At 47.4% G+C, this 17,759-nt stretch overlaps 2 protein-coding genes across 3 annotated transcripts in view; one reads left to right on the top strand and one right to left on the bottom strand.

Annotated features, from left to right (window-relative positions):
• Zwilch (zwilch kinetochore protein) overlaps positions 1-7,539 on the bottom strand; it is a 217,576-nt gene extending 210,037 nt beyond the window's left edge. The window contains exons 1-5 of one of the 2 annotated variants that reach the window (XM_077628066.1): positions 7,198-7,539; positions 7,071-7,116; positions 6,695-7,008; positions 6,398-6,638; positions 104-256 (exon numbers count right to left, since the gene is read on the bottom strand). In XM_077628066.1, the coding sequence (XP_077484192.1) occupies positions 104-256; positions 6,398-6,638; positions 6,695-7,008; positions 7,071-7,116; positions 7,198-7,241 (798 nt within the window). In that variant the 5' untranslated portion in view covers positions 7,242-7,539. The remainder of the gene's footprint in view (positions 1-103; positions 257-6,397; positions 6,639-6,694; positions 7,009-7,070; positions 7,117-7,197) is intronic. The other variant, XM_077628064.1, reaches the window with a different exon arrangement.
• A 7,524-nt stretch (positions 7,540-15,063) lies between these two features.
• LOC144095592 (uncharacterized) lies at positions 15,064-16,404 on the top strand. The gene has a single exon (XM_077629268.1). It carries the CDS (start codon positions 15,064-15,066, stop codon positions 16,402-16,404), a length of 1,341 nt encoding a protein of 446 aa, XP_077485394.1.
• Positions 16,405-17,759: the final 1,355 nt, after the last annotated feature.

The following is a 17,759-nucleotide window of genomic DNA, read 5'->3' as shown; positions in this document are numbered from 1 at the left end:
TGTATGACCATCGGACACTATGTATCCCCCCCCCCCGTATGTAATGTCCCCACGGGACCCTTAAGGATTAATAAATGATGATGATGATGATGAAAAAACACACCAGGTGGCAAAGTGCATCCGCACTGGGCGGCTGCTGCAGTACGGTGGCCTTGTTCCACGAGCACTCCACAACCATCACGTCTTCCCTGCTGTGCTGCTGCACAGGTTCGTAGTGGTGCAAGACGTCGTACCTGGCATTCACCTGCATCGTGGTCTGCCCACAAAACACACCACCACACTGAGCAACAGGCCAAGCACAAGAACTAACCCTGCGGTAACCAGGGATGTTACAATGAAATTGATGATTTTTAGCTTTCATTACTGGAAGGCTCCCATTCATTTCACATGCACCACTTCATTCAGGAGCAGTAGTAAAATCCACACAGTAGCCAAACCATGTGTTAGACACAATACAGAGCTGGCAGGAGCACCTGCGGCGCTATGCATTCTGAGTAGTCTGCCATCTTCTGTCCTAGGCAGCAGTCAACATCGCGCACGCAGGCTTCAGTGAACTGACCGAGTGCCACATTGTTTATGACAGTCCACCAAGCAAACATCGTGTGCTACCCCTACGTGTGTGGTCAGCTGTTTCCTCAGGAATGCATACGCTGTGCCCGAAAGATCAGGTGTCCCATGGGGAAAAGGAAAGGCAATGCGGCATGGGCCCATTCACACTATGCGCGGACAACTGCACCATGGATTTCGACATGTGGCCACCCATCGTTGCCATTCATGAATTTCTAGTTCCGAGGACCACTTCTGTCAGTCAGCAGCCAACCAATGGCCAGGGAAGCTTTTGAAGTAAAACTCTTGCTCGGGCTAGCTGGTTCATGGTTGAAGATGTAATGAAAAGGGCGCGACAAACAAGGACAAAAGTAGAAAAAGTAGCCCTCTCGTTTGTGTTCTACTTTTGTCCTCAGTCGTCGCGCCATTTCCATTACACCTTCAAGCTTCTGAAACGCACAGCAATCACAAGTGGCTGCGTAAGCAAGCCATGCATGAAAACTGTCACAGCCGACACCGTGATCCTCAAAACACAGGCAAGGATATTAATTCCTTTTATTGCTGTTGCGATCTGTCACAAAGTATGAACAAGCAACTCATAGACGTGTAGAGCCTCACAAAAGGTGACATTCCCTTAGCACACTGCATCTGCACGGCCAGCAACAGCGAAGCTGCTCGCATGTTGCTGCCCTGCTGTTTTATGAGTATGCTGTGCGTGCATGTCAAAAACAGTCGCTCATAGAAAGCCATAACAGCTGGCTCCTGACCACTGATGAGTGATTTGTTGATTTCAAGGTATAAAGCAGGAACAGCAATGGGGCCCAGTCGGGGTTGAAATCATTGAAGTGTTTCAACGGTTGACCTGGAAAATGTATGCACATAACCAAGCATTAGTAAGACGAAGCTTTTGGGCAAGTTGTTTGCTTCACTTCGACATAACTGCAGCGCGAAAAAAAGACGAACACAATGAAAGGAAAACACTCACGACACGGACAATCACAGCACTCACAACTGATTTTATTTGAGCAATTGCTCATGTCGTGAGTGTTTTCCTTTCATTGTGTTGGTCTTTTCTTCGTGCTGCAGTTATGTTGAAGAGAAATCAAGCATCGTCAGTGTCGGCAGCAATTCTAAACTTTCAAATACACTTGAGGTACAAGTGTCAAAAAAAAGATGCCTGCCTAGCGAAGTGTAGAACACAGGGGCTGCAGTAAACAAATTGAAAATCAAAGTTGCAGATCGCACATGACACAGTGTAGCATGAACAGACTTGGTCCGGATCCCCGTCACGTCTGTTAACTCGTGCAATCGCGTAGGCGCCACCCTCTGCCTTCTCACACTAGTGCAGACGCATCCTGAAAAAACCCAACCTGTCCTGTCTCTGGGTTAAGCTGTTACAGCTCACGACACAACAGCATACCAGCATTGTTTCCATGCACTACGCGACCAGCTGTGTTGCACATGCGGCGGCTGCATTGACTGCTTGCCTAGGATGGCAAGATGGCGGACTACCCAGAATGCATAGTGTCGCCAGCGTTTGTGTAAGCTCCCTACACACAAGTGTCGGGCCGTGACGTCAAGGAGATGTGGCGACTCTAGCGTCAGCAGTGACTTTCATTGTGAAGGCAAAAGGCAGACCGTCCGCATAGGTACATCACGCTTGCATGTTTTTTGGGCGTAATTCAAGGCGGGCCGATAAATTCTGGTTGAGCCGCAATGCAGAAGAAAGGAAGCGGCATAACTTTCCACAAGTTAGGTAGGCGCGAAAGCAACGGACAGAGGAGCAGGACAAGTTCAGCTCCCCGACTACCATTGCGTTTCTGCACTGAAATCTAATTCTTCAGTCGCGTGGGGAGCAGTGCAAGGGCCACGTAAACCCTGCAACTCGTTCACACTGTTATGCTTGAGCTCAGGAAAAGTTTAGGCGCGATATTCAGTGTGTTTGCGAGCTAAATTGAAAGCAGAGGGCCATTTTCAGATGCTAATTACCAGAACAATGTCCCGAGCATCACTTTGCGCAAAAAAAAAAGGGCAAGAAAGATGCTGACAGTCGTCTTCAGTGTTCACAGTGTGCCGCTAAGTGCACAACATTTGAAGCAGCACTGGACTCAGGTAGTAGCACGGACGACACAGTTTTTTTCTCTTATTTTCAGTTTCGCGACCTTCAACAAGTATGTCGTTTGAAGACCCGCGGTCCAACGGTGCTAGGATTTCAGCAGAGTCCTGCAGTTTAATTTCCCAAATGATATGAATTTTTTCATGGTAGGTCGATCAAAACCAGCAAACACAACAAAACCATTACGATCAAGCAGAATGTGCACACATGAATGTAAATTCTAAAATAAGAAGCAATAAATTATTTATTTATAGCTTCACAGAGTGAGCGTAAATTTTGGTTGCAGCTCAAGGAAGACGTATTATAAACAAAAACGTAGCATATGGACGGGACGAAGAAGCAACCGTCCTGTCTTCGCTCTTCTTCGTCCCGTCCATATGCTAAGTTTTTGTTTATAATATGTCTGACCAACTGGCCCCTCAGTATACTCTGTCAAGGAAGACATCCATGGATACGCTTGTGCAGCTCTCGGATCTCAGTGTTGAGCAATTTCCCGGTCTCCATAGTGAAGCGGCTCGGCGAAAATAGGAAGCACATCACAAGGTTCGTCATGTGAAAAAGCTGCTTCATGTCGTGCATCGAGTCGCCCTAGCTTGCACAAGCAATCGGATATGCCGTATCGGCCCAGAAGTTGAGAACAGCGAACGATTAGTTTCTCCACACATACCTCGCACCTTCGCTTACCGTAGCTGCGCTGATACTTGCTGTCGACTAGGAGTGGAGAAGCACCTGATGCAGCGCACCACATACTATTTCCTCCTGCACTCAATGTAAACACGCACTCAATGCAAATCGTGCACGGATTTTCAAATAATGCTTTTGGCAGTTGCTTTCTTGGTGCACAGGGCCATCTTGAATACTCGCGTCACGCGCTCTAACTTACGCCTGTTTATTAGAGTCTTCTGATGTATGCACTCAAAAGCTGACTTGGAAAGGTTGAAACAGGTTGAAAAAGTGCACAATTGCTCTCCGAGAATCAGCAAAAATGTTTCTAACCACAAGCGATGCGCACGCTTCGAAATATTCGCATACGCGAGTTGGTTTCGAAGGCAGCGTCTCATGGAGCAGTGTAGGCATGCAGAGTTTTTGCCTATACCCCACATGGATGGATGGATGGATGGATACGGCTGAACCCTTTACATCGGGCGGTGGCTCAAGCCACCTAGCCATGTCTTGTGAAATTTTACTCCTGTCTTGCTTTTAGCCACCAATCAGATAACCTTCGCTTGGTTACTTCTAACCTCTTAAAATCCACTTTCCCTTCACTATCCCTAAACCCCTATGCCTTGGGTAAGTCAGCCCCGCTGCCTTCCAATGTAGGGTGAAGCCCTTTACAGAAAAGTATCAAGTGTTCAGCTGTTTCCTCCTCCTCTCCGCACGCAATGCACAAAGTGTCTATCTCCTGGTACCTGACTCTATACGTCTTAGTCCGCAAAACTCCAGTCCTGGCCTCAAACAACAAAGAACTTCCCCTACAATTATCATAGATATTTTCTTTGACAATTTCCTGTTTAAAGGTCCGGTATGTTTCTAGCGCCGATTTCGTCAGCATCCCTGTTTTCCACAAAGCTCTCTCTGTTCCTTTAACCTTTTTCTTAACCGATAATTGCTGATTTTCCCCCTTACTGCTGTCCAGATATTTGCTTGTCAATTTTCTAGTTCGCTTTCTCCATTTCGTGTCAACATTCTTTAAATACAGGTATCTGAAAACTTTCCTAGCCCACCGCTTTTCCTCCATCCTTCTCAATCGTTCCTCAAATGCTATCTTACTGCTAGCCTCTCTGCTCTCGAAAGACGCCCATCCCATATCACCCTGTACCCCCTGATTTGGTGTATTGCCATGTGCTCCCAAAGCTAACCTCCCTACTCCCCGTTGCCTAATTTCCAGCCTTGCTTGAACATCTGGCCTCATACACAGGACCGCATTCCCGAAGGTCAGGCTAGGGACCATCACCCCTTTCCAGATCCCTCTTAACACCTCATACCTATTGTAATTCCACAGTGCCCTATTTTTCATGACAGCTGCATTCCTACTAGCTTTATTCATTACATATTTTTCATGCTCTGTCAGATACTCAACACTGTTATTTATCCACACCCCAAGATACTTGTACTCATTCACTACTTTTAGCCCGAACTCCTGTATTCTATGCTCGCCGCCCTCTTCATTAAATGTCATGACTGCAGATTTTTCCTTACTATACTTGAAGCCTAATCTATCTCCCTCTGTACTGCATATGTCTAACAACTTCTGCAGGTCTTCCTTGTTGTCAGCCATTATGACTATATCGTCCGCATATATTAGTCCCGGTAATGTCTGTTTAATCAATTCCCCTTGCTTGAAAAAAGATAGGTTGAAACCTAGTCCGCTCCCCTCTAGCTTGGCCTCCAAACCTTGCAGGTACAACATGAACAACAAAGGGGACAGAGGACATCCTTGTCTAAGCCCCCGCTGTATCTCTACAGGCCCTGATACATTTTTTTCCCATTTTATGAGCACTCTGTTACCTCTATATATATATCTTTTAAAAGATTAATTACTCCATTTTCCACATCCAATGTGCCCAATATGTCCCACAAATGCTCCTGAGTAACGTTGTCATAGGCTCCCCTAATATCCAGAAATGCTAGCAATAAGGGCCTATGTTCCTTTTCCGCAATTTCTATACACTGTGTCAATGAAAATAGATTGTCCTCCTACCTCCTTTGTTTCCGGAACCCATTCTGTAGTTCCCCTAACACCCCCTCGTTCTCCACCCAAGCCTGCAGTCTATCCTTTATAATTTGTATCACCACCCTGTAAACCACAGATGTCACTGTTATGGGGCGATAGTTACTTACGTCTGCTTTGTCCCCCTTTCCCTTATATATCATGTTCATTCTACTTAATCGCCATTCATCGGGAACTTTCTCATCCACTATCATTTTGTTCACTACCTGTATTAATGTTTGCTTGGATTTTGGTCCTAACTTCTTTATCAACATAATCGGGATACCATCTGGTCCTGTTAATGTGCCACTAGGAACCTTCTTCTCTGCCCTTTCCCACTCTCCTTGCTCAAGTGAAGCTATTGCTGTAACCGGTCTATCCTCCTTCGATAAATTATGTACCACGTGCTTTGCTGAAAATTTTTCCGTCATCCTTGTTCCTATGTGTTTTATTGCTTCATCCCCTTCTAGTCGAATACCCTCATCTGTAACAATAAACCTTTGTTCTAGCCTAGTTTTATTACTCATTGCATTTAGATGTTTCCAGAATTTTTGGGCTGCTTTTCTATCCTTTTTATTTACTTTTGACATCCATTGGGCACCCTTTCTTCTAATTTTCTCATTAATCAAATAGGATGCGTCCCTTCTACACTTTATGAAGGTATCCCATTTTCTGTCTACTTCGGGTTTTGGTTCCCCCCTCTTCTTGGAATATCTGTGTTCCCTGGATGCTTCCTTGCGCTTTTCTATTGCCCTCTTGACCTCCTCATCCCACCAACTCTTGGGTTTGCATCTTTTCCTTTTTAGCTTTACTGGCACCTTAGCTAGCTGTTGACATCGCTGTTGACCGCAGCGCCACCTTTGTTTACAAACATTGACGCTTGTCTATAACTGATACATGGTGCACTACAACAGTCACTTCCTTCCTATGCTAAGCAGAAAGCCTCGAAAATTCCCTCGTCCGATTACACTCTCTTATGGTTTACAGAAAGACTTGCAATAAATGCGCGACCGAGAGGCACTAACGTGAGTGTGTGACTGGGACATTCCCCAGAAGTGTTTCCTCTGGATGCAGCCAAAGGTGGGCAAATCCTCCTTGTTCTCGATGGGGCCCCTGCAGGAGACGACCACCCGCGAGCAGGTGCCCCCCCCGCGGTGGTACCCGAGGTAGGCTGTGTACTGGGGGTCGGTGCCATCGCAGGCCACCCACACGGGGTCCATCTCCGTCCTGTGGCTCAGCATGTTCACCACCGCATTCAGGAGCGTCCTGAAAGACTTCGTGCAATCACCAATTTTCTCTGCACTGCGTCAAGCTCTACCCACCTTGCCTCATCCGCGGGCAGCGCCCTCAACTTGCTTTTGCAGGGCGACCCCGAATTCCTGCTGGAATCTTCGTACGACGGAGATTCGAGGAGGGAAAAGCTCCGTGGTTCCATCGGCCACTCCAGAGGACATCCAGTGAGTTCCAGCTCACACTCGGAGTCCGAGACGTCGTCGATGAAAAGGGACGACGAGGTGGACTTGGACCGAGACATCTTCCTCGACTGATAGCGCTGAAGGAGAATGACCGACTTGTCTGCAATCTCGAGCCTCCGCAGCAGTGGGTTTGACATAGCCGTTCGTTCAATCTCGTACTTCTGCAAACAATCAAATCTCACATGAGGACCAGAATCACGGAATTAAGGGCGGTTTCCGCTACCTGCAAGAACTGGACGGCATTTCCATCCCACGATCCATTCAGCACCCTGCGCAGGTTGACAGTGGGAGGCACAAAAAACAAACCGCGTCAGGGCCGTTGGCGCCGGACACATGACAATCCAGCCTACCTCTTCAGGGCCTCCATATCGCAGTAGTCCCTGTTTCCAGCCATTCTAAAGCCCCCACGTGGATACACCAACTAGTTCTGCAAAAACACTCAGGCGAAGTAGCGCGGCACAAGTGACACGGCTAAAGCACACTGAACAACAGAGGAAGGAAAGGACATTGGCAGGAATCACGAGCAGAAAGCCATAACAGCCATTTTGAATCGATCCAGCGTTGCCCACAGAGAAGCGAGGCTCCTCCGATTATTTCGCCTTTGGCTTCTGATTTCGGCGCTTGAGGCTCACTGAAAGTGCTTGAAAGAAAACACGCACTCACTGTAAAGAGCACAAATTCTCCATGCCTTTTCAAATATAGTTATTTTGAGTTTCGGTTTCGGCTGTTGCTTTCTTGATGCACAGGGCCATCTTCAATACTCGAGTTACGTGGCTCTAACTTACGCCTGTTTATTAGAGTCTTCTGATGTATACACTCAAAAGCTGACTTCGAAAGCGGGCGAGGAGCACAGCAGTCCGAAGACACTTATGGTGAATTCCAATCGCAGTCCCGGAGCGCCTGAATCCGGCGTAGAGTGCGCGACCTGCTGAAATTGGCCAAAGCATGTAGGTAGCGCAGGGACATTAATACAGGTAGTGAACAAAATGGTAGTGGATGAGAAAGTCCCCGATGAATGGCGATTAAGTAGAATGAACATGATATATAAGGGAAAATGGACAAAGCAGACGTAAGTAACTATCGTCCCATAACAGTGACATCTGTGGTTTACAGGGTGGTGATGCAAATTATAAAGGATAGACTGCAGGCTTGGGTGGAGAACGAGGGGGTGTTAGGGGAACTACAGAATGGGTTCCGGAAACAAAGGAGGTTGGAGGACAATCTTTTTTCGTTGACACAGTGTATAGAAATTGCGGAAAAGGAGCATAGGCCCTTATTGCTAGCATTTCTGGATATTAGGGGAGCCTATGACAACGTTACTCAGGAGCATTTGTGGGACATACTGGGCACATTGGATGTGGAAAATGGAGTAATCAATCTTTTAAAAGATATATATAGAGGTAACAGAGTGCTCATAAAATGGGAAAAATATGTATCAGGGCCTATACCTAGGTGAAAATTTGTTGATGGGAACCTACTGGTTTGTACTAATTCGGCTGGAACCAGCAGGTTTCCTGCTGGTTGTACTGGTTCCAGCAGAGTGCTTACTGGTTTTCTGCTGGTTGTACTGGTTCCAGCAGGGTATTTGTAATGGTTTTCTGCTGGTTGTACTGGTTCCAGCGGGGTGCTTGCTGGTTTACTGCTGGTTGTACTGGTTCCAGCAAGGTGCTTACTGGTTTTCTGCTTGTTGTACTGGTTCCAGCAAGGTGCTTACAGGTTTTCTGTTGGTTTCACTAATTCCAGCATCAGGACTTTTTGCTGTTCTTTTCGGAGGCCTTTTTCCTTTGTTTGCATGGTAGCAATATCCTTCAGCTAACAGAATTTTGCAGATAAATCTATTCAACTGTGAGCGCTATAAATTGAATATATAGTGTCAAAATTTAATGAGAGAGCTTTGTTTAATAACCATTCCCCACTAACACCTGTGGGAGACCCATCTTGAGGGGTATATAAGCATGAGGCAGGCCATATGGTATTACAATGTGAGTACGATCGAGTTACACTTGGAAGTTGTATGTATATTATAGGGCTGTTGCTATAGCTGCTTTTCAAGTGGGGTTTAAAGCTGTACTTGTGTTCCTACTATGGGTAGATTTGCATGGCCCTGCAGGGTGAGTTTACCAGTTACCGTTGGTTTCGAGCGTTTTTTGCTCTTTCTTTTTGTGCATGCTTAACGTTTAGGAAGTTACTATTTGTTTTAAAGTTTCAGAAAATTTCGAAAATTAAAGGACATATTGCATGAATGATTTATCTACACAGAATTAAATGTAATGTTTCGGTGCTGTATGGAAGCTAATGGCCCCAGCACCTACTGGTTCCATCAGCTGCTGGTTCCAACAGATGCTGGTTCCAGTAGCTGCTGGGAATGTACTATGTACAAGTACTACTGGAACCAGTAGGATCCCAGCAGAAAACCAGCAGCAAATTTTCACCTGGGTAGAGATACAGCGGGGGCTTAGGCAAGTAGTTAAGAAGAACTTCTTGTTGGGCGAGTTGGTGCATACTGTTGTAGGTACGAATTGCGCACAAAAGACACACACAGGAAAAAACACGAGGCAGACTGAAAGAGCGCAAACTATCAACTGGTTATTAGATTCAGTGCCGCTTTTTATAGGCAGTGTGCACACGTGCCTACGAAGAGGGGAAGGAGAGGAAAAGAAGGCAAATCAACCCTGCGCGACAATCCATCAAAACCGCCCCAGAAAATTCTTTTCCGCGTTGTACAATGAAACGGAGGTGTCACTCACACAGTTATCACCTCTTGCCTTGATGTGGTATGCCTCTAGAAGTTCACGGGAAACTTTGCCATAACTCCTGCCCAAAATTCTGATATTATTTAGCAGTGGCTCACAACACGTGCATGCAATGGAATGAGCAGGCAAATTTGCTCCTTCTCTATTCCTAATTGAACGCTGATGCTCCCCTGCGCGTTCATTCACGCAGCGTCCTGTCTGGCCCACATACACGCGACCACACTTGAGCGGGATGAGATACACAACGCCCGTGACGCATTTTACAAATTGTGCCGCATGCTTTATCACGCATGCTCTTTGTCGAGCGCCTTCCGCGCTGATCCTTGGGCACAACCCAGCTAGCTTGCGTGGCGCCGAAAACACCACAGGAAGTCTATGCCTATTAGCCACTTTTTTTATATTGTGGGCCACCTTGTGCATATACGGGACGACCGTAGTCTTTCTTCGCGGCAATCGCTCCTCTTTGTTGGCGCGGTTTCCTTTTTTTACCTTCAGAAGAAGGTTCTCGGCCACAGCTGAGATGACCTCGCAGGGAAAGCCGGCTGAAAGCAGCCTGTTTATCTGGTTATGAAAGCTGGTGTGCATTGCATGCGGGCATGACTTCGTCGGAGATGATTCCAGGCACGAGCTGACTATGACTCTCTTAACTATCTTCGAGTGGGCAGAATCGTAGGGAAGAAGCCCTTTCTGCGCTCTCGGTGCGTAATGCCAGCAGAAGTGATGCAATCCAATCTCTAGGTTGAGATCTAAAAATTGCAACGAACCATGGTTCGGAAGTTCGTGCGTAAAATTCAAACCCTTCCCATAACGTTTAAAAAGAGTTAAAATGTTATCCACTGAATGAGTGTGGGTCAAGGTTTTTTGTTTAGATAAAACAATTAGAAAATCGTCAACGTATCTAAACGCCTTAAGTACACCCTGGTTACTAAACACCTGATTCAGGGATCGGTCAATAGCGGCTAAAAAGATATTGCAAAGGGTCGGTGCAACGCAGGATCCAATGCAAATGCCTTCTCGTTGAATGTAAAAGTCACAGTTAAAAGAAATAAAAGTGGCTTGCAAATAAAATTCTAGCAAGGAAAAAAAGCTGTCTGCTGGCACAACGGCTGAGTTTCGAAAACTTACTTCACCATTCCTTTCAATACATTCTCTGACAGCAACAAACATATCATCATGAGGCACGGAATGAAACAAATCCTCCACATCTACAGAGAATGCATAGCCTATAGGGGCGTTGGATTTCAAAAAGCGCACACATCACCGGAGGTCTTTGTGGCAAATGTGTCCTCAACTTGTAACCCGCTCAGATGCTTGTGCAAATACTGGCTTATTAGGAACTGCCACGAACCCTTCTCACTAACAATTGCTCTGAACGGCACTGTGTCCTTGTGGGTCTTTGCGGTGAAGAAAACCGATAACGCTCTCTTCCTGCAATCAGTTATCGATCTTTTCAGCTTAGTTAAATCAAGATCACTGCACAGAGCCGCGGCCCCGCTCTTGATTCTTGTTGCACTGGGCTTCACGCGTACAAAGTTCTTAGCGATCGCTTGGCCAGCCTTTTCGTTGAAAGCTTCTTCTCGTAAAACGACGAATCCTCCGGTCTTATCAGCCTGTAGCAACCGCAGGTTGTTTTTCCTGAAGAAAGAGACAACACTTCTGGTCGGGTCTTTGGTGCGTTTAGTGTTAACAGTTCTTGCTAGAGCTTCTACTCCTTCCAGGAGGCACCTTTCACGGTCTTCTTGTTCAACCTTGCTTGAAACACGCCGGTTAAGTGCTAGCAGGTCGTGAGCTGGGACCGTAGGCTCGTAGCTGTACTTTGGACCCTTGCTGAGTATACATGTAACTTCTTCAGGTAACGCAACGTCTCCCAGGACTTGAAGACCTCTTCTCTGGATTGGCTTGGGCGATGTTCTATCATAAGCCCGGACCTGGTGCAGGCACTGAGCCCACCTAAATTCAATCAACTGGGCAGCAAATCTTCTGGCAGCACGTAGCTTGATTTCAGCTAGCCAGGCCTGGTATAGGGCATAGCAAGTCGTTCCCAAGAGATCTTGGAACCTGCGCACTTGACACCAGAGTTCCGATCTGAGGTACCTGCATATGCGTTTTAAAAGGCTCGCTCGCGGTTTTAGGAAGCCGAACATAGAACTTACGTCTTCGGGTATGAGTCCCTTACGCATGCAAAAGGCAAGGTACCTGGCGCGGCAAGTTGATCTGACGATGAGGTTCACACAGGAGTTGACTTGCAAAGGTGAAGGAGGAATATTCATGAAAGGGCCCTCTGTACTAGACAGGTAGTTAAGAAGAACTTCTTGTTGGGCGAGTTGGTGCATACTGTTGTAGGTACGAATTGCGCACAAAAGACACACACAGGAAAAAACACGAGGGAGACTGAAAGAGCGCAAACTATCAACTGGTGTTTATTAGATTCAGTGCCGCTTTTTATAGGCAGTGTGCACACGTGCCTACGAAGAGGGGAAGGAGAGGAAAAGAAGGCAAATCAACCCTGCGCGACAATCCATCAAAACCGCTCCAAAAAATTCTTTTCCGCGTTGTACAATGAAACGCAGGTGTCACTCACACAGTTATCACCTCTTGCCTTGATGTGGCATGCCTCTAGAAGTTCACGGGAAACTTTGTCATTACTCCTGCTCAGAATTCTGATATTATTTAGCAGTGGCTTAGGCAAGGATGTCCTCTGTCCCCTTTGTTGTTCATGTTGTACCTGCAAGGGTTGGAGACCAAGCTAGAGGGGAGCGGACTAGGCTTCAACCTATCTTTTTCAAGCAAGGGGAATGGACCATTTCGGATAGTGTTCCTGTATATGCTCCCGTAGGGAGCATATAGAGGAACACTAATTTCGGAAAGTTGCGCGCGCCCCCTACGCGACCGCCGCAAAGCAGGCTGGGAATGGACCATTGGATGGATGGATGGATGGATGGATGGATGGATGGATGGATGGATGGATGGATGGATGGATGGATGGATACGGCTGAACCCTTTACATCGGGCGGTGGCTCAAGCCACCTAGCCATGTCTTGTGAAATTTTACTCCGGTCTTGCTTTTAGCCACCAATCAGATAACCTTCGCTTGGTTACTTCTAACCTCTTAAAATCCACTTTCTCTTCACTATCCCTAAACCCCAATGCCTTGGGTAAGCCAGCCCCGCTGCCTTCCACTGTAGGGTGAAGCCCTTTACAGAAAAGTATCAAGTGTTCAGCCGTTTCCTCCTCCTCTCCGCACGCAATGCACAAAGTGTCTATCTCCTGGTACCTTACTCTATACGTCTTAGTCCGCAAAACTCCAGTCCTGGCCTCAAACAACAAAGAGCTTCCCCTACAATTATCATAGACATTTTCTTTGACAATTTCCTGTTTAAAGGTCCGGTATGTTCCCAGTGCCGATTTCGTCAGCATCCCTGTTTTCCACAAAGCTCTCTCTGTTTCTTTAACCTTTTTCTTAACCGATAATTGCTGATTTCCCCCTTACTGCTGTCCAGATATTTGCTTGTAAATTTTCTAGTTCGCTTTCTCCATTTCGTGTCAACATTCTTTATGAATAGGTATCTGAAAACTTTCCTAACCCACTGCTTTTCCTCCATCTTTCTCAATCGTTCCTCAAATGCTATCTTACTTCTAGCCTCTCTGCTCTCGAATGACGCCCATCCCATATCACCCTGTACCCCCTGTTTTGGTGTATTGCCATGTGCTCCCAAAGCTAACCTCCCTACTCCCCGTTCCTTAATTTCCAGCCTTGCTTGAACATCTATCCTCATACACAGCACAGCATTACCGAAGGTCAGGCTAGGGACCATCACCCCTTTCCAGATCCCTCTTACCACCTCATCCTATTGTAATTCCACAGTGCCCTATTTTTTATGACAGCTGCATTCCTACTAGCTTTATTCATTGCATATTTTTCATGCTCTGTCAGATACTCAGCACTGTTATTTATCCACACCCCAAGATACTTGTACTCATTCACTACTTTTAGCACGAACTCCTGTATTCTATGCTCGCCGCCCTCTTCATTAAATATCATGACTGCAGATTTTTCCTCACTATACCTGAAGCCTAATCTATCTCCCTCTGTACTGCATATGTCTAACAACTTCTGCAGGTCTTCCTTGTTGTCAGCCATTATCACTATATCGTCCGCGTATAATTGTCCCGGTAATGTCTGTTTAATCAATTCCCCTTGCTTGAAAAAAGATCGGTTGAAGCCTAGTCCGCTCCCCTCTAGCTTGGTCTCCAACCCTTGCAGGTACAACATGAACAACAAAGGGGACAGATGACATCCTTGTCTAAGCCCCCGCTGTATCTCTACACTCCCTGATACATATTTTTCCCATTTTATGAGCACTCTGTTACCTCTATATATATCTTTTAAAAGATTGATTACTCCATTTTCCACATCCAATGTGCCCAGTATGTCCCACAAATGCTCCTGAGTAACGTTGTCATAGGCTCCCCTAATATCCAGAAATGCTAGCAATAAGGGCCTATGCTCCTTTTCCGCAATTTCTATACACTGTGTCAACGAAAAAAGATTGTCCTCCAACCTCCTTTGTTTCCGGAACCCATTCTGTAGTTCCCCTAACACCCCCTCGTTCTCCACCCAAGCCTGCAGTCTATCCTTTATAATTTGTATCACCACCCTGTAAACCACAGATGTCACTGTTATGGGGCGATAGTTACTTATGTCTGCTTTGTCCCCCTTTCCCTTATATATCATGGTCATTCTACTTAATCGCCATTCATCGGGGACTTTCTCATCCACTATCATTTTGTTCACTACCTGTATTAATGTTTGCTTGGATTTTGGTCCTAACTTCTTTATCAACATAATCGGGATACCATATGGTCCCATTGATGTGCCACTAGGAACCTTCTTCTCTACTCTTTCCCACTCTCCTTGCTCAAGTGAAGCTATTGCTGTAACCGATCTATCCTCCTTCGATAAATTATGTACCACGTGCTTTGCTGAAAATTTTTCCGTAATCCTTGTTCCTATGTGTTTTATTGCTTCATCCCCTTCTAGTCGAATACCCTCATCTGTAACAATAAACCTTTGTTCTAGCCTAGTTTTATTACTCATTGCATTTAGATGTTTCCAGAATTTTTGGGCTGCTTTTCTATCCTTTTTATTTACTTTTGACATCCATTGGGCACCCTTTCTTCATTTTTTCTCATTAATCAAATAGGATGCGTCCCTTCTATACTTTATGAAGGTATCCCATTGTCGTATTTGGCCAAGAGTCCAACAGATGGCGGCACCGCCCCATTGCTGTGCTTAACTGCACAGTTCGCGGAGCGCGCGAACATGAATAAAGTCAGTCGTTCACCGGACTCTGTGTTGGCTGTTCGTTCCCTGGCGCTCGCCCGCAACGCGCGGGGCTCGGACATCACAATGGCGACGAGGAACACGTGTTGAACTGTTTGAAGCGTTCCTGTACTTCGGAAATGCCAGGCGTCGGCAAGCTAGAGCCGTTCGACACGCAGACGAACTGGGACGAGTACCGAGAGAGAGCTGTTCAGTACTTTATTGCCAACGATGTGCCGGATGACAAGAAACGAGCTGTCTTGCTCACGTGTTGTGGCCCGGCCACATACACCTTGCTGCGGAATCTGCTGGCGCCCGTGAAGCCGTGCGAGGCAAGTTTGACTACCATTTTTGATGTGCTCGGGAGGCATTTCTCGCCACAGCCGTCGGAAGTTGTTGCCTCATTCAAGTTCAACTCCAGAACACGACAGGCGGGTGAAGCGGCTGCTGACTACTTCGCAGCCCTGAACAAGCTGGCCGATGAATGCGGGTTTGGCACCTTTCGTGAGAGAATGCTGCGCGACCGTATAGTGGCGGGAATTAACGATGAATCGATGCAGAGACGACTGTTGGAGCTGCCGGACTTGACGCTTGACATGGCGAAGAAAACGGTTATCGCGATGGAAGCGGCAAACAAGGATTCGCAAGTGCTTTCAACGGCGCCCGCGCCCTTTGTCGCGCCGACCAACGCTGTGTCACGTGACTCTACGAAGCCGAGGCGAGAAGAAACGGCCATTTTGTGCTTTCGCTGTGGTGGCGGGCATCTGGCGACGCAGTGCCGACATCTAAACAGTGTCTGCCACAACTGTGGGATTAAGGGCCATCTCTCTCGTGTGTGCAAGGGGAGAAAAAATGCGACAAACACCAGGAGAGCGAAAGATGTAGCAAATACCAGGAAAGCGGCGCCGCCGTCTGTGAACAAATCTGTGCATGTCGTGAACGATGCCAGGTGTGATGAAGCCAATGAGCGACCGGATGCGCTTCAGGTATACGAATTGTGGAGTCTGCAAGGCACTGCAGGAGTTACTCAGCCATACCGCGTGGAAGTCGCGGTGAACGGAACTTCGCTGCTAATGGAAGTTGACACGGGAGCAAGTGTATCCGTCGTATCTGGGGACACATTTCACCGAAAGTTTCCGTCGGCACGTCTGAAGCCTTCAACTGTTGTGTTGAAGAGCTACTCAGGTGAACTGTCTCCTGTACTAGGAAGTTTGCCTGTGACTGTTCAGCTGGGGAACCGGAAGTGCGAGGAGGTGTTGTACGTTGTTTCTGGTGATTGCCCGTCCCTCATGGGGCGCGGTTGGATGAAGGGTCTTGGTTTGGAATTAGGCAATGCGAGAGAGCTCAATGCTGTGTCGTCGCTTGAGGATGTACTGGCTGCGTACTCCACTGTTTTTGATGGCAAACTTGGAACTCTCAAGGGCGTGGCTGCCAAGATCACCATTCAAGACAATCGCGCCGACCAACGCTGTGTCACGTGACTCTACGAAGCCGAGGCGAGAAGAAACGGCCATTTTGTGCTTTCGCTGTGGTGGCGGGCATCTGGCGACGCAGTGCCGACATCTAAACAGTGTCTGCCACAACTGTGGGATTAAGGGCCATCTCTCTCGTGTGTGCAAGGGGAGAAAAAATGCGACAAACACCAGGAGAGCGAAAGATGTAGCAAATACCAGGAAAGCGGCGCCGCCGTCTGTGAACAAATCTGTGCATGTCGTGAACGATGCCAGGTGTGATGAAGCCAATGAGCGACCGGATGCGCTTCAGGTATACGAATTGTGGAGTCTGCAAGGCACTGCAGGAGTTACTCAGCCATACCGCGTGGAAGTCGCGGTGAACGGAACTTCGCTGCTAATGGAAGTTGACACGGGAGCAAGTGTATCCGTCGTATCTGGGGACACATTTCACCGAAAGTTTCCGTCGGCACGTCTGAAGCCTTCAACTGTTGTGTTGAAGAGCTACTCAGGTGAACTGTCTCCTGTACTAGGAAGTTTGCCTGTGACTGTTCAGCTGGGGAACCGGAAGTGCGAGGAGGTGTTGTACGTTGTTTCTGGTGATTGCCCGTCCCTCATGGGGCGCGGTTGGATGAAGGGTCTTGGTTTGGAATTAGGCAATGCGAGAGAGCTCAATGCTGTGTCGTCGCTTGAGGATGTACTGGCTGCGTACTCCACTGTTTTTGATGGCAAACTTGGAACTCTCAAGGGCGTGGCTGCCAAGATCACCATTCAAGACAATGCCAAGCCAAGGTTTTTCAAGCCTCGATCTGTACCGTTCGCGATGATCGATCGTGTTAACGAGGAGCTGCTCCGTATGGAACGCGCTGGAGTGCTGCAACCGGTAAGATCATCAGAATGGGCTGCACCCATTGTGCCTATTCTCAAGCGCAACGGACAGATTCGAATCTGTGGTGACTTCAAGGTCACGGTGAATCCTGTGACTGTGCCGGAGAACTATCCGATACCGCGTGTTGAGGATCTATTCGCCAGACTGAGTGGGGGTGAGAAGTTCTCCAAGCTCGACCTCAAGGATGCCTACTTGCAAGTGGAGCTGGACGAGGCGTCCTCGAAACTGCTGACCGTCAACACGCCAAGGGGGCTGTACCAATACACACGCCTGCCTTTCGGCGTAACCTCAGCACCGTCGATTTTCCAGAGGGAGATGGACAACTTGATGCGCGGTCTACCACACGTGGTCGTGTACTTCGATGACATCCTGGTGACTGGGCGCAATGATAAGGATCACCTTCAGAACTTGTGCCGAGTACTGCATCGCTTGAAGGAAGCCGGTCTGAAGCTGAAGCTTGACAAGTGCACCTTCATGGGTCCAAAAGTGGAATACC

This window comes from Amblyomma americanum, chromosome 6, assembly GCF_052857255.1.
Source record: "Amblyomma americanum isolate KBUSLIRL-KWMA chromosome 6, ASM5285725v1, whole genome shotgun sequence".
In the NCBI taxonomy this organism is placed as follows: Eukaryota; Metazoa; Arthropoda; class Arachnida; order Ixodida; family Ixodidae; genus Amblyomma; species Amblyomma americanum.
The sequence above is the reverse complement of the archived record's forward strand: the minus strand, read 5'-3'. Positions and strand labels throughout refer to the sequence as shown.

Excerpts from the sequence above, each read along its gene's own strand:
- LOC144095592 (XM_077629268.1), top strand. The coding sequence starts at position 15,064 with ATGCCAGGCGTCGGCAAGCTAGAGCCGTTCGACACGCAGACGAACTGG.